At 38.5% G+C, this 27,861-nt stretch overlaps 1 protein-coding gene across 2 annotated transcripts in view; it reads right to left on the bottom strand.

The window, feature by feature from the left end:
* Positions 1-1,167: 1,167 nt before the first annotated feature.
* Positions 1,168-27,861, bottom strand: part of grk3 (G protein-coupled receptor kinase 3) — a 69,075-nt gene continuing 42,381 nt past the window's right edge. For both annotated transcript variants that reach the window (XM_063013656.1, XM_063013657.1), the window contains 12 exons: positions 25,503-25,581; positions 23,787-23,917; positions 22,242-22,336; positions 20,486-20,593; positions 18,027-18,093; positions 13,607-13,707; positions 13,312-13,378; positions 10,534-10,629; positions 8,019-8,181; positions 6,816-6,952; positions 2,532-2,645; positions 1,168-1,511 (listed from right to left, as the gene is read on the bottom strand). In XM_063013656.1, coding sequence (XP_062869726.1) covers positions 1,350-1,511; positions 2,532-2,645; positions 6,816-6,952; positions 8,019-8,181; positions 10,534-10,629; positions 13,312-13,378; positions 13,607-13,707; positions 18,027-18,093; positions 20,486-20,593; positions 22,242-22,336; positions 23,787-23,917; positions 25,503-25,581 — 1,320 coding nt within the window. In that variant the 3' untranslated portion in view covers positions 1,168-1,349. The remainder of the gene's footprint in view (positions 1,512-2,531; positions 2,646-6,815; positions 6,953-8,018; positions 8,182-10,533; positions 10,630-13,311; positions 13,379-13,606; positions 13,708-18,026; positions 18,094-20,485; positions 20,594-22,241; positions 22,337-23,786; positions 23,918-25,502; positions 25,582-27,861) is intronic.

The raw sequence follows: 27,861 nt of genomic DNA, 5'->3' as shown, positions 1-27,861 counted from the left end.
CACTGCAGTCTATTATGGTTCCACCATTCACACTAAACCTGCAATCAAGCAGCCTTGGCTAAAATAATCCTTTTTATGTTGGCACTTTTTGCACTTCAGTGAGTTAGGATATGATTTCAGGGTCTGGAGAGAGATCAGAGGGTTTGAGGCAGTATGGAAGGTTGGCATCCTATTTCCATTGTCAAGCAGTAAATCTTTCATTTAAGACTGAAAAAGAAAATGGTAAAAAAAGCAGTGTTTCCCTGTCACATTCAAAAGAACAAACACACATACATGCACGCTACTGCATGCACAGCATACTAACTGGATTTGGTCTTTAAATGGTCTGAATTACAAAATCACATCTGTTTAACTGCAATCTATAGAACTATTGCCACCAACAGCTAAGCTTCCCTTTAGAGAGGAACACCCCTTAAAAGTGTGACTGTCATTTTAAGTAAAGAAAAGGGGTAGTTTGGGGAAATAACTATTATATGGTCCATTTACAGATTAAAGTAAGTAAAACTAATTTCACAAGGTGTGTTTAAGACTACTCTAGAAGCACTGTCTAACTGTTTGAAAATTGCCAACACACCAACTAAGCCCAGTTGTGCTGGACTCCAGACCTCAGACCTGTGCACCTCTACATTTAGCCATTCTATGAGTCAAAAATGGCTTAGTGAGTTTAATAAATGTTCCTTGGTTATAAAAACTGTATGACAACTGGGGTGTTGTTCTAAAATCTAATTGCAAGACCTGTTTTAATCTATTAGGTTATTTCCAATATTAGATTAATATTTCCAATATTTAGCTCCAAAAAGTATTTGCAGAAGTCTTCACTGTGGAGCTGTAAATGCTGTGTTGTAACACCTTGAAGTAGGCCACTATATGCATATTATGGCCATGTGACTCACTCACTACTTTTTACATACAAAACCTTGCTCTGAGCTTACAGAGGCCCACACATTTACACTTCAATCTATGTACGTGTGCGGAAAAGGCAGAAAGTCCCAAGTCTGCCCTGTTTGTGTCCTCAAACTTCTACACTCAGTTCCGACATCACTGGTCCTTTAACATTTTACTGGAGCGACTACACCATTGTGTCAAGCTTTGTGTATGTGTAAATAAACAATAAATCAAATCAAAAGATGATGGTCCAGCAGAACTCCTCAGGCAGACCAAGTGGAGGATAGTCTTTAGATGCTTTAATATTGGTGCAGGATGATGGGGGTAAGCCAAAACAGACAACAGTGTGTGTGTGTGTGTGTGTGTGTGTATGTGCGTGTGGGAGAAAGAAAGAGAGAGAGGAAGAAAGAGAAAGAATGTATGCATTTTTATAAGGAAGAATTGGGGCAACAGAATTCATTGCCTCACAGGCCATTGCTGTTACGATGTGTGAGAGTTGGCTTGGACAGTTCCACCACGCCAGTCCGACCCTTGCCAATGACTTTTGGAGCACGACGCAGCAGCTTTTGGGCCTCCAAGAATGCTTCGTTTAGCTCCTTCTTCCACTGTACAAACTCTGGATCACTCTAAGAGGCAATGAGAAAGTACAAGACAATTACAAATAAATGCCTACATGCAATGTCCAGATAAACATTTCTCTAAAAACATCAGTGTTATCACTGTACCCTAAATAAAGGCATATATGTATGTTTACTAGGAATAGGCACATTTGTTCAAATTATGATTATGCAAACTAGTATAAAATTATCTGTTGATGCACGCTCAATAATCCAGGTACGCAAATCCACAAAGTTGAATCAGTTCATCTGGACACAAGTTTGTTGTAGAGATACGTTTCGTCACTCAATCCGAATGACTTCTTCAGACTGAAGAAGTCATTCGGATTGAGTGACGAAACGTATCTCTACAACAAACTTGTGTCCAGATGAACTGATTCAACTTTGTGGATAGTATAAAATTACTTTACTTACTTTGGTGCTTCAATGTTGCACGTGCAAACCTTAAGGTTTTTAGCAAAAAGAGAACTAAAACAAGGTAATACATCTTAAACAATATGCACAATTTTGCATATTATTTTCGTATTCTTTATCAGAAATAATTTTCCATTATATCGTACAACATTTTTTTCAACCTATACATTATATAACCAATTGCTATTCAAACAAAAATGAAATGCACCCCAAATGAACATAGCTGAATGTACATGTAAAATGGGGTATAGTATAGTCTCCCTCAACAATATCTGAGGGTAATTTGGGCTACAAGGTCAGTGAAAAGCTTATCTATGGCTGTTGAACATAAAGCTACATGAAGATATTAGAGTTCAGTATACATGAGCACTTAAATGATCTGTTAGCCATGAATGGCATTAAATTAATGACTGTAACAGTTTAAAGTTGTCAGATTATAAATGTTCATGTAAAAGCATGAATTTAAATGCAATCTAAATAAGTAAACCATTTGTTCCACAGCCTTCTAAATTACTATTGCTTCAAGATAATTTTAAAATACAATAAAGTGCATCAAAACAGCAAGTATAAGAACACTGTTAGGATGCAGTGAGAGAACAGGAAAAGTGGTAGTACCTCACACTGCAGAACAAACTGCTTGCCTCCTTTGATCCTCAGCAAAATGCATTTCTTGTCCTTGATCTGAGTCTCCTCCACAGACACTATCTGCTCCATTGTCAACAGGTTTTGCTGCATGAGAAAAGACAAATACTGTTTCTGGGAGAATACTGTTATAAGCTACTACTGCTGAGTAGCACTGTGGCACAGCAAGTGAAGTGAATGCATAGTAATGTGGGTCTTAGGAACCTGGATTCATGCTCGATTTAGTAATTTCCTCTGAGTACTTCAATTATGTCTCTCACCCCCCCAAACATGAGGACGGTAAAGGCTACTAAAAAACTGCCCCTATGGGTGAGTGAGTAAGTAACTGTCCGAGTGTGTGAGAGTGGTGACTGCTTACTTTACACCCATAGGTCCTCGAGGACTTGCACAAATGAGCAACTGTGTACTTCACAAAACTTACTGTGTAGCACATTAATTGATATTGAAGTATATGTTTGACTGCCTTCAGCAGAAACAAGACTATCCTCTGAGGCATGCTCTTAAAATATGTGAATTTCCTCTAGAAAAGAGAGAAGCGTCAAGTGTATATCCCAGGGAGCTGGTGGTCTACTTTTTATCTTAGTTACAGATCATAACTGACAATCACTTTCCCTTGGGAACCTGTAGTGACCTACTTCCTTAAACAGCTCAAGTCCTCCGTACTCTCAAGAAAAAAATGTATTTGCTACCAAAACCAAAAGGTAAAGTGGGCTTCTAAATTTTTTATGACTGCTTTAATGGGTCTACAGCAGTACAAATAAAAAACACTAAATTCGTAAACTATTCAGATCCCCTGACTTTTTGCACATTGTGCTGTATATTTGCATTTGAATGGATAGAATTGCTATTTTACCCATAAATTTACACAATCACCTTCAAGTAAAAACACATTTTAATTTTTTTTTAATTAATTAAAAAGCAAAACCTACTTCACAAAAGTATTCAGACCCTAGTATTCAGTATTTAATTCTTCAAAGCAGTGACTACAGCTGCAAGTCTTCTTAAATACATCTGTCTTGGCTTTGGCTGACAATTAGGACATCCAGGAACTTGCCCTGAAACACTCCAGTGTTGTCTTGGCATATGCCTTGTGTCATTATCATGTTGAAAGCTTAAGTGACACTTAAGGAGGACGTTTCCTTCAAGGCTGTTCCTGTATTTTACCTCATTTATTCTTTCCAGTGCAGTTTATTCTTTATGTGCAGTGCAGTTTTTGGCAGATGTAGTGCTCTTCATTATGAAGAGTCTCATCAGTCCAGATCACCTTTTACTCATGTTGTCAGTGTCCATCAAAAGCCATTTAGCAAACTCCAAGCTGGCTGTGATGTGCTTGTACTTAACAGTGGCTTCTCGTTTGCCACTTAGCTAAAGACCTCATTTAGGGAGTGCCAAATGGATGGCTGTCCAACACATTCTTCCATTTTTTCACAACTCTTTTAGAGTTATTGTTCCTTCTTTTATCTCTGACCAATGCAAAATTTGGCTGGACGTTTAACTCTAGGAAGGGTTAAGGTTGTGCTAAGATTCTTTAATTCCAAAAATATTGAAAACCTTGGATATTGTTTTATATTATTGTCCTGATTTGCCACAATTTAATCAAAGAGACTTCCTTGAACTTTATAGCCTGGCTTTTGTGCCAAAGCACAGGATCTGAATACCTTTGTGAGTAATAGATTTTAGTAATTTTTTAGTAATGATTTCTGAAAATGTCTAAAAACATGTTTTCACTTTACAATTATGGATGATTAGACTGGTGGGTAAAAAAAAGCAATTATGTCTGCTCAATTCTATAAAATAATAAAGTGGTTTTAACACCATACAATAATCTATTTACTTCTGGTTTGTATCTCTCTCTTTAAAATGTGGAGAAATACAAAAATGCAATAAATAGCACCCACATAATTTACCTCATGTTTTCTTTCGTAAGATCCTTTCCAAAGTGAGAACAAACAGACAGTACCTGTTCTCTGTCACTGACATGTAAGTATTTAATTTAAAAACCCAGATCTTTTAGAGCTGGTTAGGTTTAGGTTGGAAATAAATAGTACATTTATGCATATAAAGTACTGAGCAAAGTTAGATATGTCATTTTAGCAATAGTATAATGACCTAGAGTCTCTTGTTTTGAATACAACCAGAAAATACAGAAAATGTGCATGCAGTATTAAAAAAATTTGAAAGCTTTTATGGGCTGAAGTGGCAAGTATTTTGTGTGACTACCCCTTACACTTGAGCAATAGCAGGAACCTGGCCCTCTGAAACCTAAATGAAATGGAACCCTAATTAATGTAACTGATAACACTTGTATTTGTGCTAGTATTTCATGTCAAAATGACTGCTGTAAGAAGGTATTTTACATCAAGTTTTTAAAAGACATGTTTGTGCATTACATACACAGTGTATAAGTTTAATTAAATGGAGGCTTTTTGTTAAAAAGAAATTCAAGAGTCAGGAGAGGACAAGGACAAAAAAGGATGACCAAGAAAACTTAATGAGAAGTTTCAGAGTCTCAGAGTTTCTTCTTTGAGAGACCGGAAGAAGTCTAGCAAGGACCTGGCTCAACATCTGGCAGCTTCATCAGGATGCCAAGTTGACTATTCTCCAGTCCAAAGAAGATTGATCAGGAATATCCTTTTTTGGAAGGGTGGCGGTCAAGAAACCACTTTTGTGGAAGGGGAACATGGTGAAAAGGCTAAGATATGCTAAAGCTCACAAAGACTGGGATGAAGATCAGTAGAAGAAAGCATTATGAAAGCATTATTAATCCATGTTTAAAAATTTTGTTTTAAAAAGTGTTTGTGGCCTTCAGTGAAACGTGGCAGGGTTTGTCCTGGTTTGGGACTGCATTTCTGCCAGTGGTGTTGGCGATATTGTCCGAATTTATGGCATCATGAAAAGTACAGACAAGTTTTAATCTGTCATGCCATTCCAACTGGAAAGCGCTTGGTTGAAAATAGATTTATTTTTAAGCATTATAACAATCCCAATATGCAGTTAAATTATATTGGGAGAGAAAACACTGACTGTCATGGAGTGGTTATATCTGGAGTCCAGACCAGAATATAACAGAGGCAGTATGGCATCACATGGACAAGAAAAAAAATAAAAGACACCCGAAAGCTAAAGAAAATCTCTGAGAAGTGCTGAAAGAAGACTTTTTTTGTTTTTTTGGGAAGAAGTCTTCTGAAGTAATCCTCTGATATACTATAACTCAACAGATTTCAGGACGTGCTAAGTGCCATGGCAGGTCACACTAAATACTGACTTTTGCCTGTAGAAGCCATTTGAAAATTGTGTGGGTGTTAACATTTTGTGTACATATTTCTTGTATTTTTTGTTTGTATCCTAATAGAAAGACCAAAAAATAAATATGGATTGTCATTAAAACCACTAAAACATAAGACTTTTGCACAGTACTACGTATATATTAATAAAAATAAGTTATAATGTAAAAGTATTAACAAATGGACTAAAACTAAGACAAAAACAGGCTTTGATCTATGCTCATACACCACTGTCACGCGACTGAGGTGTGACATTACAAAGTGAGCAAATTTTTCATTGTCTATCATCAACAAAAATCGTATTCTATTAGCTCTAACCCACATGTGTCAAACTCAAGGCCCGCGGGCCAAATCCGGCCCGCCACGCCATTTTATTTGGCCCACGAGAGCTTAAAAGACGTATGATTGTCTTAAAATACACCGTAAAACTGTACATAAACTGCATCTCCCACAGTGCATGCCGATTTTGTGACCCGCAAAGTGATCGCATCCCACCACTAGATGGCAGTGTTTCCACATCAGTGTTAACTGAGGTGGTTTTCCAACAAGTGATGTTGAGAACTATTTACAAATAATCCCAAAATGTACAAGAAGAGAAAATTGAAGCAGAGGGAAGGAAATTTAATGAACGATGGGAGTGAATACAAGTTTGTGCTCCATGAAGAAAAACTGGTACGTATCTTGTGTTATGAGGCCGTGTCTGTGGTAAAGGAGTACAATAGAAATGTTGATATACGTTATAAATATACAGTATACATTTGGCATTTTGACACCAAACAAACCATTAAAAAGTAAATAAGTCAACCAAACTTTTTCCCTTTTGCCAGACCATGTCTGTTTTAACAAAAGTAAATCCCATCCCAATTTTTTTATTCACTGATAAAGTATTTTATTTTAATGTGTACCTAACTTATATATTATCCACACAAAGCGCTACTTATAATGTTAACTGCACAAAGGTAGACATACTTACCCGAGATTCACCCTCTCCCCTCCATTCAACACGGTTAGGAAACAAGTAGAAGTAGCGGCGCTGCCACTGTGTCAGGAAGGGGTTCCCAAGTTTCAGCATGTATCCATGCATTATGCAGTCCTTGCCTAAAGCGTAGTCTAAATATTAACAACACAAAGGACAGATTATTTACCACTATGAAGAAAAAAGCTTGCATATACTGATCAGCCGTAACATTAAAAAACAAATACCATCTCCTTTAAATACTTCATTCACTTAAACATTTTTTAAACTAATTAAAAAAAAAAACATATAAAAAAGTACAAAGAAAAGATTTTTACTAACCAACTTGATTATATTTTGTAAATATAAACACATTTTAAATTTAATGCCAGCAACACAGGGACAGAGAGACGGAGACAGTTTATCACTGTTATTTCATCTTTTCTATTAATTACATGTCTTAATTGTTTGGGAACAAACACTAATTGTTGCAGTTTTTGCTAATTGAATTTTTGTCTATTCTTGCTGGTTTCAAGACTTTAGCTGCTCAACATGGTCATCACTGTTTGATTTTTCTCTTTATAATGTGCCATACATTTTCAATTGAAAACATATGGGAACTGCAGGTAGGCATGTACTTTGTGTCACACTGTTGGAGCATAGGCAAAATAACTCCTAGTGCTGTCCTTCTGAAGGAATACAAAAATAAATAAATAAATAAAGCCAAAGTAAATCACAATATATGCCAATACACAAGTGGAGACTCTCTACACACCCACAAGAAACGGATGAGAAAACACATTAACACCAAACTGATTTTCAAAAATTAACCATCGAAAGTCGAAAATTTTTTTTAGCAGAAAATATGTTGCATAAGTTTGATTACTACAGATGGTAATTTTCAAAGCACTCAACAAGCAATTAGAGACAGGAATTTAATTCCATCTGGTTCACTGGGCTGAAATTTCAGCAACCTTTTTAAAATTTACTGCAGTACATTGCTTAACACAATGAATAAATTCATTATTTAGCATGTTTATGACTAAAGCTTAGCGCAACATGACAGGCAGCGCTAGTGCTTCCGCAACAAACTATCAAGTGTTTTGTTCATGCATCTAGTGCCATGGGGTTTACAGTAATGACAAAATAGACTTGTAGATAAAATATTACTTGCTGACATCCTACATCCTTTTAATGTGTATGTACTTGTGAGAGCATTACCTTCCTCATGGCCTTGCTGCTTGTTCTTCGCCCGCTTGCGTGCCTCAGCCTTATCTGTGTCACTGTTGACTGCCTCATACACCGTTTCAGCCACCTCTTGTTGCCAACGCTCTGAGATCACTAAGGGAAAATTCTTATACAGCTCTTGATCACTGTCCAGCAGCTGAAACACAATAACAAAACATGCATGGGCATGAAAAAGGAGAAAAACACACATGAAAAGAGGCTAAAAATGCTCTTTGGGCAAAGCCTTACTTGAATATCGAGGGGAGGGGGTTGTTCTGACAATTTTTCTCAAATTTCTCAAGTTAATGCCTTGGCAAACATATTAACGTATTAGATAATAATATACAAGCAACGTTCATTATGTGGGAACAACTGTATTTAATTTTACAAACCATATAACCTTTCATTTAAATTATGAATGCTATCAAAACAAATATGCCATAACTAATCTTTCTCCATCATGTTTCTCCAGTCCAAAATGACTTTTACTACATTATTAGTAGGGATGCATCGATACCATTTTTCCCCAACCGAGTACGAGTACATGTATTTTTGTACTTGCCGATACCGATACCTATTTAGAATACCGTTTTTTTTTTTTAAACAAAAACACACGTGAGAAGTGACGAGAAGTTTAATGATACCACGTCCAAAAACGTACGTCAACAAGTAGCGAGTGATCAAAGTGTTTGTGCGCTGATGTGATGAAATCAAGGAAGAAAAATAAATAAATTTGAGTGGATTTGGCAACACGAATAGCATGGATTGTTCTGTAGTGAGTTGGAGGTTAATAAATATTTTTGCAATGTTGGTGTTTTGTTGTTATGTTTTGTAGAGGATCAGGTCAGAAATACTATAAAACGTGTGTGTGCCGGTGTATTCTGATATAAACTATATTAATTAAGCCCCGTCCCACCTGTTTACACTTCTCTCCTGCGTTTCCCCTCACACCGTATCCTGCGTTCTCATTGGCTGTTTGACATGTCACTCATTCCCAGTCGCACATCTCACATCAGATATCCGACGCTCGGCGAGCCGGTCGGATCGAGTTTTTGGATAGTTTACACTTAGCGATCGACAGCCGAGTTTTGATCGCCGAGCGAACGCCGAGTTGCTCCCGAGCTCAGCGCTAGATTTGCCGGCTCAGGAGCAACTCTGTGTTCGCTCGGCGATCAAAACTCGGCTCTCAAGAACGCAGTCAAGTCAACTTTATTTATATAGCGCTTTTTACAATAGACATTGTCTCAAAGCAACTTTACAAAATCCAGGACCAACAGATACAAAAAACCCCTGTTGAGTAAGCCGAGGGCGACTGTGGCAAGGAAAAACTCCCTGAAAATTACAGGAAGAAACCTTGAGAGGAACCAGACTCAGCAGGGCCCATCCTTCTTGGGTGGCCTACGCAGGATACAGTGTGAGGGGAAACACAGGGGAGGAGTGTAAACAGGTGGGACAGGGGCTTAATTAATATAGTTTATATCAGAATACTCCGGCACACACACAAGTTTTACAGTATTTCTGATTTGATCCTGTACAAAACATAACACCAACACTGCATTGCAAAAATATTTATTAACCTCCAACTCACTACAGAACATCCATACTGTTCGTGTTGCCAAATCCACTCAGATTCATTTATTTTTCCTCTTTGATTTTACGCTGCACATCAGCGCACAAACACTTTGATCACTCGCTACTTGTTGACGTGCATTTTTGGACGTGGTATCATTAAACCCCTCATCACTTCTCATGAATGCTTTTGTAAAAAAAACAACAAAAAAAACACACAACGTAGTTTGGGAGATCAGAGAAGCTCGCCTGAGATTCCAGTTGGGGATAGATGGTGTAGTGTGAAACCCCCTATCACCGATCAGTCGTGTAGTGTGAAATACACACCAACTGAAAGACTCCCGAGTGCAAAAGATTCAGTCGTATAGTGTGAACTGTACAGCGACCTGACAAATCAGAAAGTCGTGTAGTGTGAACTAGGCATAACCCAGCAACGTGCACTAGGCACACAGTATCGGATGTTTAGTATCGGAGCCTCGTTTGCGAGTACGAGTACAAGTTAATGAGCGCGATATCGGGCCAATACCCGATACCAGTATCGGTACTCATGCATCTCTATTTATTAGTCATGTCACTGTTCTGAATAGCATGACTTTTCATCTCTTATTACCACCTAAATTACCTCTTTAAATGTTTTAGAAGAACCAGAAAGTAAGCCAATATTAGAAACAGATGTAATACCTCAGAATATTTGATTTAAAAAATCTGATATTGTGTAAATTGTCTTTAAAAGTCATTGACAAAAACAGATATTGGCTATCAAGAATCTGATTACACAAGATTTAACTTGTAGGCACTACTAAAAACACATACACACCTCTTAATCTGGTTTGAGCAGATTAGTGCATGGCTAGCCACACACTAAGCACCCAAGGACAACAAATATTTCAGAAAAACTGGAAAGGGCAGTACAAAAAAAGTTAGTCTAGCTCTGATGTACCTTTATGCCTTTGGTGTCCTCTTCGTCAAAAGAGCCAATATCAAAGGCATCAGCGGCATTCACTTCTCCCCGTGGAGGAATCAGGGGTGGAGAATACTGTGACCAAAAATAACATATACAGTGCTATGAAAAGTATTTCCCCTCTCCAGTTTCTTCTCCTTTTGTTTTTTTTTCAACGTGTTTCAGATCAAAATATGTTAGACCAAATATTAAACCAATATAAGCCAAGTAAACACAAAATACATGTCATGTCATATTTGATGAAACCATGATTTCTACTTTTAATAAGTAATCCTGTAAGAGAATGTCTGCCCATCAGTTTGTGACCTAAAGGCACATTCACATGAGAAACCTTAAACAGCTGCTTTGCTCAGCCCTTGGCTTAAGCGATGCAGTAAAACGTCATCAAAGTGCACTACAACATGAATATGCATTTGTGTGAAATAACCGTCAAATTTACTATGAAAGCATCCACATACATCTAGGTTTAGCTGTTTTTTTCTCAGTTTCACTTTTAATATTGTTATAGCTCGGCATGCTGAGAAATCGTGAGAATCAGCTTTTCCGAGAAAGACTAAAACTCTTATTGTTAAAAAAGTTTAACATGGTTTAATGTACTAAAAGAACGACACAGGAACACTAAACTCATATGTTTTCTTCACTAACTGAATTCCTCGATCGTCGTTTTAAAACAATAAGTCATGTTACTCTTGTTAAATTAAGGGCAGCTGTAGCCAAGAAGTTATTTTTTATTTTTTATTTAACCTTTATTAACCAGGCAAGTCATTAAGAACTGCTTCTTATTTACAATGGCGGCCTGGCAAAAGGCAAAGCCTCTTGAGGAACAATCATACAAACAAATTTACATAAGACATTGATCACAACAATGATCACAATACAATAACACATAGCAGAATCACCCAGCAACAGTATAAAAGAAGAATCAATTTGTCATACAGCTGCATGTATCTCTTAAGATATCTGTAATTTGTTTTTTAAAAGATGTCTTAGAAATAAATGTATCCAGCCTTAGAGTTTCTTGCAGTTTGTTCCAGTCTATGGCTGCAGCCACTTGAAATGATGACTGACCAAAAATGGTGTTCGTTTTAGGAACCTTCAGTGAAATACGATGAGCAGCGCGAGTAAGGTTGCTGGTTCAAACCCCACCACTGCCAGGTTGCCACTGAGCAAGGTCCTTAACCCTCAATTGCTTAGACAGTATACTGTCACAGTACTGTAAGTTGCTTTGGATAAAACCGTCTGCTAAATGCTGAAAATGTAAATGTTTGCATTAGGCGTTGTTCATTCAGCCTGAGTCACTTTTACTACGTCAAACAGTTCATCTCATTGAAGGCGCTTCGAAAAGGTCAGTGGCAAACTAGGTCAAAGTTCAATCGCAAAAATAGTGAGCGCAATGCGCCAAAATAGCACATACACCGAGCAGGTATAACATTATGTACCCAAGAGGTGAAGTGAATAACAATAAATTATCTCTTCATCACGGCACCTGTTGGTGGGTGGGATATATTAGGCAGCAAGTGAACAGCAAGCGTAAGGATTTGAGTCTGACAAGGGCCAAATTGTGATGGCTGGACGGCTAGGTCAGAGCATCTCCAAAAAATCAGCTCTTGTGGGGTGTTCCCGGTCTGCAGTGGTCAGTATCTATCAAAAGTGGTTCAAGGAAGAAACAGTGGTAAACCGGCGACAGGGTCATGGGCAGCCAAGGCTCATTGATGCATGTGGGGAGTGAAGGCTGGCCTGTGTGGTTCAACCCAACAGACGAGTTACTGTAGCTCAAATTGCTGAAGAAGTTAATGCTGGTTCTGATAGACAGGTGTCAGAATACAATGCATCCCAGTTTGTTGCGTATGGGGTTGCATAGCCGCAGACCAGTCAGGGTGCCCATGCTGACCCCCGTACACCGCAGAAAGCACCAACAATGGGCACGTGAGCATCGGAACTGGACCACAGAGCAATGGAAGAAGATGGCCTGGTCTGATGAATCACATTTTCTTTTACATCATGTGGATGGCCGGGTGCGTGTGCGTCGCTTACCTGGGGAACACATGGCACCAGGATGCACTATGGGATGAAGGCTTTGGGCAATGTTCTGCTGGGAAACCTTGGATCCTGCCATCCATGTGGATGTTACTTTGACACGTACCACCTACCTAAGCATTGTTGCAGACCATGTACACCCTTTTATGGAAACGGTATTCCCTGATGGCTGTGGTCTCTTTCAGCAGGATAATGCGCCCTGCCACTAAGTACAAATGCTTCAAGAATGGTTTGAGGAGCACAATAACGAGTTTGAGGTGTTGACTTGGCCTCCAGATTCCCCAGATCTCAATCCAATTAAGCATCTCTGGGATGTGCTGGACAAACAAGTCTGGTCCATGGAGGCCCCACCTCGCAAGTTACAGCAGTTAAAGGATCTGCTGCTAAAATCTTGGTACGAGATACCACAGCACACCTTCAGGGGTCTAGTGGAGTCCATGCCTCGACAGGTCAGGGCTGTTTTGGCAGCAAAAGGGGGACCAACACAATATTAGGAAGGTGGTCATAATGTTATGCCTGATCAGTGTCTATATACACGTACATAAAAAAACATACATAAATACATACATACACACACATCTATATATTTTCCACAAAATAACAAAGCACTAAATAAGTGTAATGTAAAGAGTAACACTAAAACGTAGATATGTTTCATTAAGCTTAACATGATGCACACATTTAAACAGCAACAGCCACTACAGAATTTTATAATTCTACCTTTTGTAGATAGACCTGCTGCCAGTCGATTCCTTTGAAGAACAGATGTTCTTTTACCTCTAACGCCCTACAGGTTGCATCAGAGGGAAAAAAAAATACATTGGACATCACCATGTACAACCAGCAGGTGCCAGTGCTGCAATAAAGTATTATTTCTAAGCTAATAGGTCTTAGTACACACACAAGTGCTTTTAAAAATAATGACAGTCAAATTCAGAATATAACACAAACCAGTAAAATTATAAATTTACTTAACATGGTTTTGACGCATTCACATATAAAATGGTTTACCTACCCCCGACCCTGGCAGCCCAACCTCTTAGCAACATCTCTCTGTAGCAGCCCCTCCAACAAAGATTTGAGTTCAGGAGAAAATGAGTCTGGCAGCTCCACATTCTTAAAGCCACAAAAAGATTCAGAGTAATGCATCCGGCACACTTAGACGAGACACTTTACTTTCATTTAGAGTTATGCAAGCATTGAAAAAATAGGTATTAAAAACTAAAGGACACCAATATAAGCATACACCCACTGATACATGTACCGTACTTTATTATGTACACCTATCTGGTACCTGTATTCACTGATAACTACATATACACATTGTTGGTATAGAATTAATGACTGTAACCCAGTAAATCAGTTGCTCTGGACACTTCGTGTACTGCATTTGACAATTGAAAGGGACCCCCACTGGCCAGATCCTTTTTGGGTCGTGGATCAGTTTTCACATTGATGCCAACATGGTGATGACAAGGAAGTGTTGTTCTGGTATGCAGTAGTAATGTTGGGATTTTTCAAATGCTGTTTAAAGTTACTGTCCTCTTTATTAGGAACACTACACCTAGAGTGCTAGTAGGGTACCATTTAGAGACAATTTTTAAGGCACCATGCATGTTAATCTTGTAATGCCAAGTTCACACTACACGACTTTCCAAGTCGTCAGGTCGCTGTACAGTTCACACTACATGACTGAATCTCTTGCACCCGGGAGTCTTTCAGTCGGTGTATATTTCACACTACACGACTGATCGGCGACAGGGGGTTTCACACTACACGATCTATCACTAACTGGAATTGCAGGCGATCTTCTCTGGTCTCCTTTTTTTTCTTCTTTACAAAAACACACGTGAGAAGTGACGAGGGTTTTAATGACACCACGTCCAAAAATGCACGTCAACAAGTAGCGAGTGATCAAAGTGTTTGTGGTCTGATGTGCAGCGTAAAATCAAAGAGGAAAAATAAATGAATCTGAGTGGATTTGGCAACACAAACAGTATATGGCTTGTTCTGTAGTAAAGTGGATGTTAATTAATAATTTTGTAATGCAGCGTGGGTGTTATGTTTTGTAGAGGACGATCAAATCAGAAATACTACGTGTGTGTGCCGGTGTATCCTGATATAAACTATATCCTCTTCTGCATTTCCCTTCACGCTGTATCCTGCGTTCTCATTGGCTGTTCGACATGTCACTCATTCCCAGTTGCCCATCTGAGATCAGATATCTGACGTGCTAGAAAACTCGATCCGGTTGCCGAGCCGGTCTGGTCGAGTTGTTGGATAGTTCACACTTAGCGACTGAGAGCCGAGTTTTGATCGCCGAGTGAACGCTAAGTTGCTCCCGACCCGGAAAATCAATCGCTGACCAGTCGCCGAGCGCAAAAAATCAGGGCAAAAATCGTGTAGTGTGAACTAGGCATAAGTAGACACTTTCTGATCACAGACACTGTTGGCTTGATATTGATGACATACAGTATTATCTCACCAGCAAATTGACATAATTGCAATTTTTAACAATTTATTTACACTTAATCACCCCTAATGAAGTGAAAATATTGAGGTTTTTTTTTTTTTTTTTTGAAATCTAATAAAAGTTAAAAACTAAAATCTCTTATTTACAAAAGTATTCATATCCTATGCTGTGGCTTTCCAGTTTGTAGTCAGGTACATCCTGTTTGCTTTATTTATTTTTGAGATTTTTCTGGACCTCAATTGGAGTCCACCTGTAGCAATTTAAAACTCTCCCCTAAACTACATACAAAGAACTACATTAACAAAAAAGTCTCTAACTACATGTGCTGAGAATGGTCCACCACCCAAACATCATCTAGTCAGTAGGGGTCTTATGGGGGTCACAACAGATGGCAACAGATGGACTTTCAGGCATTTATGGTCTATTCCTGCAAAGTTCATCTGTATGGTAGGTGTAGCTTACAAAATAATCAATTACTAATCACCAGTTTTACCTAATAAAGGGCTCAGTAAATGTATATACAAAATCTTCTTGTTCCTCAGCCTTTGTCCCGTTTTTCGATTACGGGGTCGGCATTTCAGGCTTCTTCCTGTTAGGGGTTGCTGGCGGGATCTGGCACAGTTTTTACGCCGGATGCCCTTCCTGACACAACCATCCCTATTTATCCAGGCTTGGGACCGGCACTACAATGCACTGGTTTGTGCATCTAGCGGCTAGGTATCTATAGGACAATTCAGTGTTTCCAATAAGCCTGGTGGCATGTTTTTGGACTGTGGGAGGAAACCGGAGCACCCGGAGAAAACCCAAGCGGACACGGGGAGAACATGCAAACTCCGCACAGAAAGGACCCGGACCGCCCCACCTGGGAATCAAACCCAGGACCTTCTTGCTGTGAGGCAACAGTGCTACCCACTAAGACACCGTGCCGCCCGAATGTATATACAAAATTAATTAATAAAACTGATTAGTCAAAGCATCTTGTATTTGTACAGTTTTCAACTGAACACAGGTCAAATAGGATTTAATTACTACTGTATGTTTTATTGGCATCCTACTGTGCCATCCTACTTTCAGCACATAAACAGATTATTAGATCTACGTGTAAAAGACCATTACTGACATTTAAATCCAGTTAAAGCCAGTTCAGAACAGCTAAAAGCTATGAGCATTAATTACAATGGCCATGTGTGCCTTTCACACATGATTGGGGTATAGCTCCTATTACAGAGTTGTAAGATGGTGAGAGATGTACTCTCAGGCCCCCTCCCAGGTTCAGAGATGGTCGTTCCCTCTTCACATAGATGGCCTCTTTGACTCCCCGTTCAAACCAGCGGTCCTCCTTGTCAAGGATCTGCACATCGTCATCATTAAGTGAGTGGCCGCTGGCTTGCAGGTGAGTGTAAACCGCTGTTTCCCCGATGTAACGTTCCCGGCAATCCTCCTGGAACCTAACAGCATACACTACGTTACTCTGTTTGTGTCGAGGTACCCGGTCATTAGGGTAAACTAATTTCTCCCGTGGCGTGTTTTGGGGTTTGAAAGCAACTGAAACACGGTGGAGAATATCCGTCTCAATTGTTCTGCTACTCCCGCCACATACGGAATCTCCACTGGTTTTCCACTGGAGCCGTGTTTGGGCATTTTTCCTGCTTTTACGAATGCCCAGTTGGGATAACCACATTCACCCAGGGCCTTCTTGACATGAGATTTCTCTCTATCCTTGGCCGTAGTGTCTGTGGGGTTGCTGTTCGCCCGGTGGTGCAGCGTCCTGATGACTCCTAGTTTGTGCTCCAATGGATGATGGGAGTCAAACTTTAAGTACTGGTCCGTGTGTGTTGGTTTGCGGTACACATTTACTTTCAAACGTCCCCCATCTTGAATAGCAATTTCACAGTCTAAGAAGGCTTAACTGTTGTTGCTTGCATCCTCCCTTGTGAACTTGATGTGTTTGTCCACCAAGTTGATGTGGTCCGTAAAATGTGGTACTTCCTCGAATTTTATTTTAACCCAGGTGTCGTCCACATATCTGAACCAATGACTCGGTGGTGTCCCTAAGTAGGACCTTAGTGCCTTCTTTTCCACGTCCTCCATGTACAGGTTTGCAACAATAGGTGAGACTGGGGACCCCATAGCACACCCATGTTTCTGTTTGTAGAACTGTCCTCTGTACAAGAAATAGGTGGACTGAAGACACAGTTCTGAGAGTGTGCACACCTGGTCCATGGTAAGGGTGGTCCTCTTGCTCAGAGTGGGGTCGCCTTGTAGTTTCCTACGGACCACCTCCACTGCTTCAGCAACCGGAATGCACGTGAAGAGGGATGTAACATCATACAAGACCATTGTTACATCGCCGTAATAGGAGCTATACCCCAATCATGTGTAAAAGGCACACATGGCCATTGTATTTAATGCTCATTGTGATTTGCATATGGACCTGATCACGGTTCCATTGTTATGCACTGGGCGGTGATCGGTCGATATGCAAATCGGCTGCATATAAGGTTGGGGTATTCACCACCAGCTCAGACTGAAGAAGTCACTTGGATGAGTGGCGAAACGTATCTCTACAACAAACTTGTGTCCAGATGAACTGATTCAACTTTGTGGATTTGTGTACCTGGATTATTAAGCATGCATCAAGAGAGCTAAAATCTAGGCTGTAAAATGTAAAGCGTCAATGTGTTGTTTTTTTTTTGCCAGAAGTTATGGTGTTATTACTTAATTTAAAGCAACTATTTGGCATTACTAAAGCAATTGGGGGACTGCATTATTATTTATGTAGTACATTTATATATTAATAATTTGAGAAACTAAAGCCATATTTAAACTTTAAGAGACAAGATGCTGGGAAGAAGTGTTTATAAGATTTACTATTTGGTAGTCAAGTTGGTAATCAGGTAAATCACATTTAGTTTTGTTACATGCAGTCAAAACTGCCCAAATCCTATAAAAATAGTCTTACCATAGTAAGCGTCATGCGGTCAATCTCGTGTTTATCTTTTGTCTTATGCTGCCGGAATGGACTGTGCCTGAGAAAAGTTAAAAATCCTGTTAATGAACAGACAGAGCTAGGAACACAAATGCAGAGAGCAAAGCTGTAGATAAATGTGTTCTGCATACACATTAAATACTACATTACTTATGGCCTTTTTTAATCCGTATCAGAGTTAAATATGAAAATTAGAATTAAGAATGCTTTTATGTTGCAGCCTAATGTAAACACCCTTCGCAGTAAACAGACATGTCTGAATCCTCCCTTCTTAGAACCCAGTGCACAAAACATAACATTAAACTTAACATTATAATACATTACTCAATTACTTGTCAATGTGAGATGACGGGAGATAAAAACAATACATAATCACTCACTGATGAGGTCACAGCATGATTTATCAGTTGACGACAGAGAACATCCAATAATAAATATTGCCCCAATTGTTAAAAATAAACATAAACACTGTTTTTACACAATGTTGTTGAAAACACTTGAAATAACTGTGCAGTCTCGATTTTTTTATCACTCTCAGTGAATGTTTTTAATGGCTGGCCTTGTAACTGGTCATTGGGGAGTGCACACCACATGGCTTGATAGCAAAAATGTTGGTAAATAATATAAGCACCATGACTGGTCATGATAACTAAACAAGTGCTTTTCAGAGGCACACAGAGTTGCCAATCAAGATGAAATTCATATTTTCTCAAAATTAGTTGAAAAAAAAAATACAGGGTGCACTAGGCAATACTCTCTGTGCTCTGTTTCTTAAAACTGCTACTGTGGCTGGTGTCAACAGTGTACACCCCCAGTTTACCCACTCCCTCCCTTTACTCTGTGAATCCTCTGAGTTGACCTCTTGGGTAGAGAAAGCTGACATTTAATCTTTACATCTAACATCAAACAGGTGTTAGAAACAAACTGAAATACAGAGAAAGTGAAATACAAAGCGACATGGAGAGATAGTCATAGCCTCATTTAGACTCAAAACCTGTGTAAATACCAGGTTACCTTTACTGTTTTTTTCTAATATTCATGTAACAACCTTTGTTGTCTACACATGCAGGCTTCACATCATAATTTGCTGGATTGCACCCTTTATAGAACTGATTTGATGCATAAGAATCTCTTATAATACATTCTATAACACTGATACTTTAAACATTCAAGTGAAGTTATGTACTAATTTGTGATGCCACATTAAATTCATTGTCGGCAGTCGGCTGATGTTTCATGTCTTGAACTCTCTAAATACATCTCCGATGTGAGATTATTTCTTTATAAGGGGCTGGGGTATTTCAGTGCTGTATTTCTGTTTTCTATTTTTGCATACTTTTCACAATTTGTTTTAGATCTTCAAACAAAATTTTATACAAGAAAGCAATTTTATTCAGTGAAGCAAGATAAATAATTCAACACCAACTGTTCATGTGCAAAAAAGGATATAAAGGCTTGAATACTGCCAGCCCCGGTGAATTTTAACATTTTTTTCCAGCATAGTGAAAAAAAAAAAAAGAAATTTAAAAAGAGATGACAAAAAGTTTAGAAAGGGTTTCAATGCCATTTCAAATTATTTGGGACTAGAGCAAGCCACAATAAGAGCTATTGTCTTCAAATAGAGAAAATACATTTCTCCAAGGGCACATCAACAACACTTTAAAAAAGGCACAGGAAGAAAAAAAAAAAACACACTGCATAACTCCCTCAGACCCCCCCAATTTACAGCGTTTATAATTCTGTATTTCGAAAAATGGCCCTTATGAGAGAGCTGCAAAATCAAAGGAAAATAATATGAACATAAAAGCTTGTCAACATATTTGCCAAAAACACCTTGATGACCCTAAAGCCTTGTCCATGCTCAGCTAATACACAATGCTACAATAAAATCATACCAACAGTCAAACATGGGGGTAGTGTGTAGTTGTATAATTGTTTTGTAGAGAATGTTTGCCATTAGTTTGTAATATTAAGGTTATGCAACAAGACTAAAGTACAGAAGTACAAGAACTAGTCCACTTTCAATGGCTTAAAAGAAAGTTAATTAAGGTTCTGAATCAGCCTAGTCAAAGTCCTGACTTGAACCTCATTAAAACCTTAAACATGCAGTTCATTACAGATATCTGGAAAACGTACTTGATGGATTGGCTGACTGTTATAGTTCCCTCTGGTTTCTTTTTACTGTGTTGATTTTGAACTTCACCTCAGTAGGTGTTTTTAAATGTTCATGTATTGTTTTTTTTCCTAACATATACATTAAGCTATAATTGTTTTAAGTTTAAATCACCTTTTGAAAATAAAATTGTTGTTACTCTATCTGGCATGTAAAATTCCAAGCCAAAGAATTTTCACTAAATTCCTAGCAAAGAGCACATGTGTAAAAGGAGGTATAAGATTAGGCTGTTGCACAAGTAATTAGTTCTACTTCTTACCCTCGCAAAAGTTTAAACAACATGCAGCCCAAAGAAAACCAGTCAGCACTGCTGTCGTATGCTGTCCCTTTCTGCAAGACCTCTGGTGCCATGTAGCCATGTGTTCCCCTGTAAAAGAACAAATACCAATTCAAATGGAGTACCATATATCTGTAACAATACCTTAATTATACTTACTCATTTCACAAATGTGTCAAGTAGCAATAACTACTCATCATTTAGGAGTAGAAGGGCAATGCAGATTTAAAAGGGTGGAAAAATGCGAATCTCTCTACTACTTTGTCCATTTACGGTAATTTCAACAAACCCATTAATCTTCGGAACAGAGTAATACTGACTAAATACAGTATACTTTAATGATGTGTTTTTTGTCAGTTTTTTTTTAGTAAAGCAAGATCAAAATCCATGAATAAAAAGTCATTTTAAATACAATTGATTTTACTTTCTCAGATATGATATGAAGGTTTCTAAACTTCATAGAGTACATAAGCATTTTTGTACCATAGACATTCTGTTATCAGGAACATTACTGCTTGCTGGAAAACCCCATATAAATAAAAACTAATGCATAGCAACCACTTAGCAAGACATGGAAACAAGATCCTAATCCTAATGAAGAGAAATGCAGGTTGTGGCTACAATAAGGTATGGCAACTTGATCCTTTCATTTTAGCCACAGCTAACATAAAGCATACACAAGTGGATGTTTGCTCTTTCAAGTTTTAAACCAAACCAGAACATATCATCTTTGCATATCTCATTCCCACGCCTTGCTAAGTTCTGGCCATGCATTAGGATTATAGGATTATGCCGGATGCCACCAGCAAAGCTCTGTATCTAATGATTAAACACAAAACCAAAAAGAATTTGCATGTAACAGCTGTCTTTATTTTGTTTATTTTAATTGGATTTATATAATCCATGATTTTTTATTTCTTGCTGTTTCATTGAAAGCATAATTATGTCAAGGCTTTAAACTGTAACAACTCCACTCTTAATTTTTTTTTAAGTAACGGGCGCTCAGGTGGCGCAGCGGTATATTCTGCTAGCACACCAGCACCGAGATTCTGAACTCCTTGGTTCAAAACTCGATGTTGCCACCGGTCGGCTGGGCGCCATCTAGCGGGCATAATTGGCAATGCCTGAGGGCGGGATGACCGAATATGTGCACAGGGTCTTCAAACGCTGTGTAAGGACACTGATTGGCAGATAGAGGTGCCTGTGCAGAGTGAATGGGGGTTCCATTAAGGGCCATTATTAAGGAGAAAAATAGAATTACCTTATATTTATTACTAATAATTAGAATATCGTCTTAATCAAATTAAAAGTTTTAAAGGGTTATGGAGTCAGCTTACTTTGTTTCAGTTTAAATGTACAGCAGCGCCGCATTTTTAATTACAGAAGATTTTACTTTGGAAAAAAATAGTTTTTTACTTAATTTCATGTCAAATTAATATGTATTCTTTATATGTATGTGTATGGGGCTGCAGGTTTAAAATACAACATTAAAAATATTTAACAATAACAACATTCATTTAAATGTAGAGAAAATATTGCAATATATGTTTAATGCTTGTTTCAAAAAATGTTCTCTAAGACCTACCAATCATAAATATGTGGCAATACGGCACTAGCCCTGGGATCATTGTTAAACTTGTCTTCAATAAAACTAGTTAAGGCCATCATAACATCCTAATAAGTGCCTAATGATACATTAAGCATGATTCCTTAAGCAAATAAAAAATAATGCACTCACACACTGGCGTGTGGTTTCTTCTTAGAGAAATCGCAAGCCAAGCCCAAGTCAGAGATACGAACGTGACCATGCTCATCTAAGAGGATGTTGGCAGGCTAAAGAAAGGAAAAAATAGGAGCAGATAAATAGTAATTACAAAGTGAGTACATTTTTAAACTCTACACAAAAAACTAAAATCTGTTACAACATTACTCTTTGCTGTGGCACTCAAAATTGTGGTCAGGTGCACATTGTTTGCTTTATTTATCATTGAGAGTCTAGAACTCCCCGTTGCTATTTAAATTAATTGGATATAGTTTGGAAAGGCACACACCTGTGTCCATAAAGATGCACAATTTATGCTGTATTGTCAGGACAAAAACTAAACCATAAAGGCCAAGATACAGTCTGTGGCTCTCACATGGTAAGGCATATATCATGAAAAGGATAAAACAACATAAAAAGCGTTGAGTGTTCCTAGGACCAAAGTGGCCTCAATTCTTTTGAATGGAAGAAGCTTGGCCTTAATAAGGTAGGTAAGAAAGAACACAATGATCACTCTAAAAGAGCTCAAAAATCCTGTGCAGAGATGGAAGAACCTGTTGCAAGACTGAAGCCACTGTAAAAGTCATTCAACAGTCCACTTGGAGTTTGTTAAATAACATGTGAAGGCCTTGTTTGGTCTGATGAGACAGGAATTGTCTGATGAAAAACAAACACTGCACATCATCTGGTTAATACCATCCTAATGGTGAAAGAGGGTGGTGACAGCATCATGCTGTGGGGTGCTTCTCATTGGCAGGGACTGGGAGACCAGCAAGAATTGGGGAACAAATAAGTATAGCCAAACACAGAAACATCCTTACAGAAAGACACAAAAGACTGGGGTGACAGTTCAGTTTTTAAAATGAGAATAATCCGAAGCAATGACCCAGGGAATGCCCCAAAATGTACTGGAGTGTCCCAGCCAAAGCCTCAAAAAAGACTTAGACGAACATTTGTGGAAACATCTGAGGATGGCAGTTCACAGATCCTCACCATTCAATCTGACAGAGCTTAAAGCACCTGCCAAGAAGGATGGAATAAACTGGCCAAATTCAGCTGTGCAAAGCTTGCAAAAACATATCCAAAAAGATTTGTATCCATAAAGGGTCTAAATACTTTTATGAAAAGAAAATTTCAGTCTCTGATTTTTAAATACTTTACAAAAATATTTCACCTTTTCACCTTGTCATTATTAAGTGTAGATAGATTGATAAAAGTATATCCATTCAAAATCTGAATTTGCAAAAAGCCACTCGGTTTGAGTATTTTGTAATACCATTGTATAATTTTTCTTTAAACTATTAGTTCCTCATTTACAATGTAAAATTATACATATTATACACATATACCTACACATTATTTATAATTTGAAATGTACAAAAATACATGTTGACAAATCCCCTCCCCCCAAAAAGTGTTGTTTGTTAGTTAAACAAAACAGCAAAAGTAAAGAGGCCTAAAGTAAAAATTAAATTCTTGAGCTCAAGTTGCATGATGGTATACTAAAAAGTTTGCTCTTACCTTAAGGTCTCGGTAGACAACAAATCGATTGTGCATGTGCTCCAAACCCAAGATAATTTCTGCTGCATAGAAGCGCATTTCCTTCTCACTAAATACTCCGTGCTGTGAGAGATGATAGTGGAGATCACCACCTAAACCAATAATTCATATAGTTAGCTGAGATCAAGAGAAACTGTCACCCTCCTGTACCACATATACCAATCAAAAGAATCATTCTACTTAATGAGGCATTGACTAAATTATAAACTAAACCAAATCTTATGAAAGGAGAAAAAGTATTGTGAGAACCTATTTACCCCTTACCCAATTTCTTCTGTTTTTGCTGATTTGTCCCATTTAAATGATTCGATTCTAACATTTTAAATATAACTAGAAAGGTGTATTTCCTGAAGAAAAAGCAAGATCCCAAACTATATTTTGTCACAAAAACACACGAGAGAAGTTACAAGGGGTTTCATAATACCATACCAAAAAATGCACGTCAACATTAAGCGAGCATTTAAAGTTGTTTGTGAACTGATGTGCAGCGTAAAAGCAAAGAGGTAAAATAAATGAATCCGAGTGGATTGGGCTACTCGACCAGCAGGGATTGTCTGTCCTTTAGTGAGTTGGAGGTAAATAAAAATTTTTGCAATGCAGTGTTGGTATTATGGTTTGGCGAGGATGATAAGATCACAAATACTGTAAAGCTTGTGTGTGTGTAGATGTATTCTGATAGAAACTATATTATGCCCCTGTCCCATGTTTTTACAACTGCTCCCCCAGGTTTCCCTGGCATTCTCATTGGCTGTAGTGCCACATAGCATTTGCTGCCACTCGCAACACCTTTCACACTACAGGAAGCACTCAGCGAGTCGGATCGAGTCGTTGAACAGTTCACACATAGCAATCGAGAGCCGAGTTTCGATGCCAGAGCAAACGCAGAGTTGCTTCCGAGCTGCTACATCTTGCAGTGACCAGTCGGCAAGCAAAAATCAGGGCAAAAATCATGCAGTGTGAACTAGGCATAACGTCTTTCAAAAAATTAATTGGAAAGAATAGGACAAAGGAGGGATAAACATTCTAAAAAAATTATTTAATCTTTTCACCTTGTCATTATTAAATATTTAAACCAATGGGCTGAGGCGGCACAACCCACTAGCTTTTTAATAACCTTTTTTTGCATATGTTCCAAAAGTGTCATCTGTGCTGCTTTTTAAAACATTCTAGCCTGCTTCACATTGCCAGACAAGTTCTATTTAAGTGATGTTTAGATTCAATAGGTCTGACAGCAATTATGCCTGGGTGTGGCTATTAAAATGGAACTGTCAACTGAATTTGATTAACTGGTTGATTAAGTAGCTAATGGGGAAGGCCCTGCTGGTAATCTGCTGATACCAGATACCACAGGACTTCTTCAGAAATCTAGTGGAGTCCATGTATCTTAAATGTTTTACTTAAACACTGAAAATATTCTAAATTGTTTCATGTTCTAATCTTGTAAAATGATTTTTATAATACAGCAAAGATGACAAACATGCCTGACTGTGTGTGTATGTGTGTATGCACGCTAAGCATTTCCTCTGCATAGACTTGTGTGATGTTCCATGGGAGGTTTGAGATTAGCATGTTAATCAGTTTAATCCTATTGGGAAGTGGCGTACTGCTTAGGGAGATCTGAGATGCAGGGTACCACTTTACATGATACACAGAGCATAAAAAGAGACCAGGTCTTACCATTCATCAAATCCAAGATGAAGCATAGTTTATCAGGAGTATGGAAAGCATACGTCATACACACGATAAAAGGACAGTCCTAAAGACAAAGTGAAAGAAAAGAGTGAGGTAACCGCAGTTACAGTCTTAAAAAAATGACTGTCACTGCATTATGCCAAGCACTTTTAAAAACACAGAAAAAAACCTACTAATAGCAAACTTTAGTTTATAACAAGGTTTTTCAAACTATTTTCAAGCGACCCACATTTCCCTGGTATACAACATACATATCAATTAGCAAGTATTCGATACTGAGCACTCACAATCCTTATTATAAAGTTTATTCACTTTTAAGTCTCAACACCCTCAGACACTATAAAGCCAAAAGTGTGTTGACACCTGATCATGAGCTTGTTGAACATTCCATTCCAAAACCATAGATATAAATATAATGGCTCCCTATCTGAAACCATAGCAGCCTTTATGTTATGGGAAAGCATTTTGAAAAAAGAAAGACCTAACCAGCCAATTTCAATGCTTTAATAAACAATGTAAACATATATGAGATAAAGAAGCAAAGCTATATATATATATACTGTATATATATACAGTGTATCACAAAAGTGAGTACACCCCTCACATTTCTGCAGATATTTAAGTATATCTTTTCATGGGACAACACTGACAAAATGACACTTTGACACAATGAAAAGTAGTCTGTGTGCAGCTTATATAACAGTGTAAATTTATTCTTCCCTCAAAATAACTCAATATACAGCCATTAATGTCTAAACCACCGGCAACAAAAGTGAGTACACCCCTAAGAGACTACACCCCTAAATGTCCAAATTGAGCACTGCTTGTCATTTTCCCTCCAAAATGTCATGTGATTTGTTAGTGTTACTAGGTCTCAGGTGTGCATAGGGAGCAGGTGTGTTCAATTTAGTAGTACAGCTCTCACACTCTCTCATACTGGTCACTGAAAGTTCCAACATGGCACTTCATGGCAAAGAACTCTCTGAGGATCTTAAAAGACGAATTGTTGCGCTACATGAAGATGGCCAAGGCTACAAGAAGATTGCCAACACCCTGAAACTGAGCTGCAGCACAGTGGCCAAGATCATCCAGCGTTTTAAAAGAGCAGGGTCCACTCAGAACAGACCTCGCGTTGGTCGTCCAAAGAAGCTGAGTGCACGTGCTCAGCATCACATCCAACTGCTGTCTTTGAAAGATAGGCGCAGGAGTGCTGTCAGCATTGCTGCAGAGATTGAAAAGGTGGGGGGTCAGCCTGTCAGTGCTCAGACCATACGCCGCACACTACATCAAATTGGTCTGCATGGCTGTCACCCCAGAAGGAAGCCTCTTCTGAAGTCTCTACACAAGAAAGCCCGCAAACAGTTTGCTGAAGACATGTCAACAAAGGACATGGATTACTGGAACCATGTCCTATGGTCTGATGAGACCAAGATTAATTTGTTTGGTTCAGATGGTCTCAAGCATGTGTGGCGGCAATCAGGTGAGGAGTACAAAGATAAGTGTGTCATGCCTACAGTCAAGCATGGTGGTGGGAATGCCATGGTCTGGGGCTGCATGAGTGCAGCAGGTGTTGGGGAGTTACATTTCATTGAGGGACACATGAACTCCAATATGTACTGTGAAATACTGAAGCAGAGCATGATCCCCTCCCTCCAGAAACTGGGTCGCAGGGCAGTGTTCCAGCATGATAATGACCCCAAACACACCTCTAAGACGACCACTGCTTTATTGAAGAGGCTGAGGGTAAAGGTGATGGACTGGCCAAGCATGTCTCCAGACCTAAACCCAATAGAACATCTTTGGGGCATCCTCAAGCGGAAGGTGGAGGAGCGCAAAGTCTCGAATATCCGCCAGCTCCGTGATGTCGTCATGGAGGAGTGGAAAAGCATTCCAGTGGCAACCTGTGAAGCTCTGGTAAACTCCATGCCCAGGAGAGTTAAGGCAGTTCTGGGAAATAATGGTGGCCACACAAAATATTGACACTTCAGGAACTTTCACTAAGGGGTGTACTCACTTTTGTTGCCAGTGGTTTAGACATTAATGGCTGTATATTGAGTTATTTTGAGGGAAGAATAAATTTACACTGTTATATAAGCTGCACACAGACTACTTTTCATTGTGTCAAAGTGTCATTTTGTCAGTGTTGTCCCATGAAAAGATATACTTAAATATCTGCAGAAATGTGAGGGGTGTACTCACTTTTGTGATACACTGTATATATATATCATTACTAAGTAGCCATTATAAAGTAATTTCACATTTACCCTACTGTTTAGGTTTGTTAGATAAAGCTAAATGATAATAAAATGTAGAATAGCTACAGTTTAATGTCTTTACAGTTACT

The sequence above is a fragment of the Trichomycterus rosablanca genome, chromosome 18 (assembly GCF_030014385.1).
Source record: "Trichomycterus rosablanca isolate fTriRos1 chromosome 18, fTriRos1.hap1, whole genome shotgun sequence".
NCBI classification, from domain to species: domain Eukaryota; kingdom Metazoa; phylum Chordata; class Actinopteri; order Siluriformes; family Trichomycteridae; genus Trichomycterus; species Trichomycterus rosablanca.
This window is presented reverse-complemented; position numbering and strand designations above follow the sequence as displayed.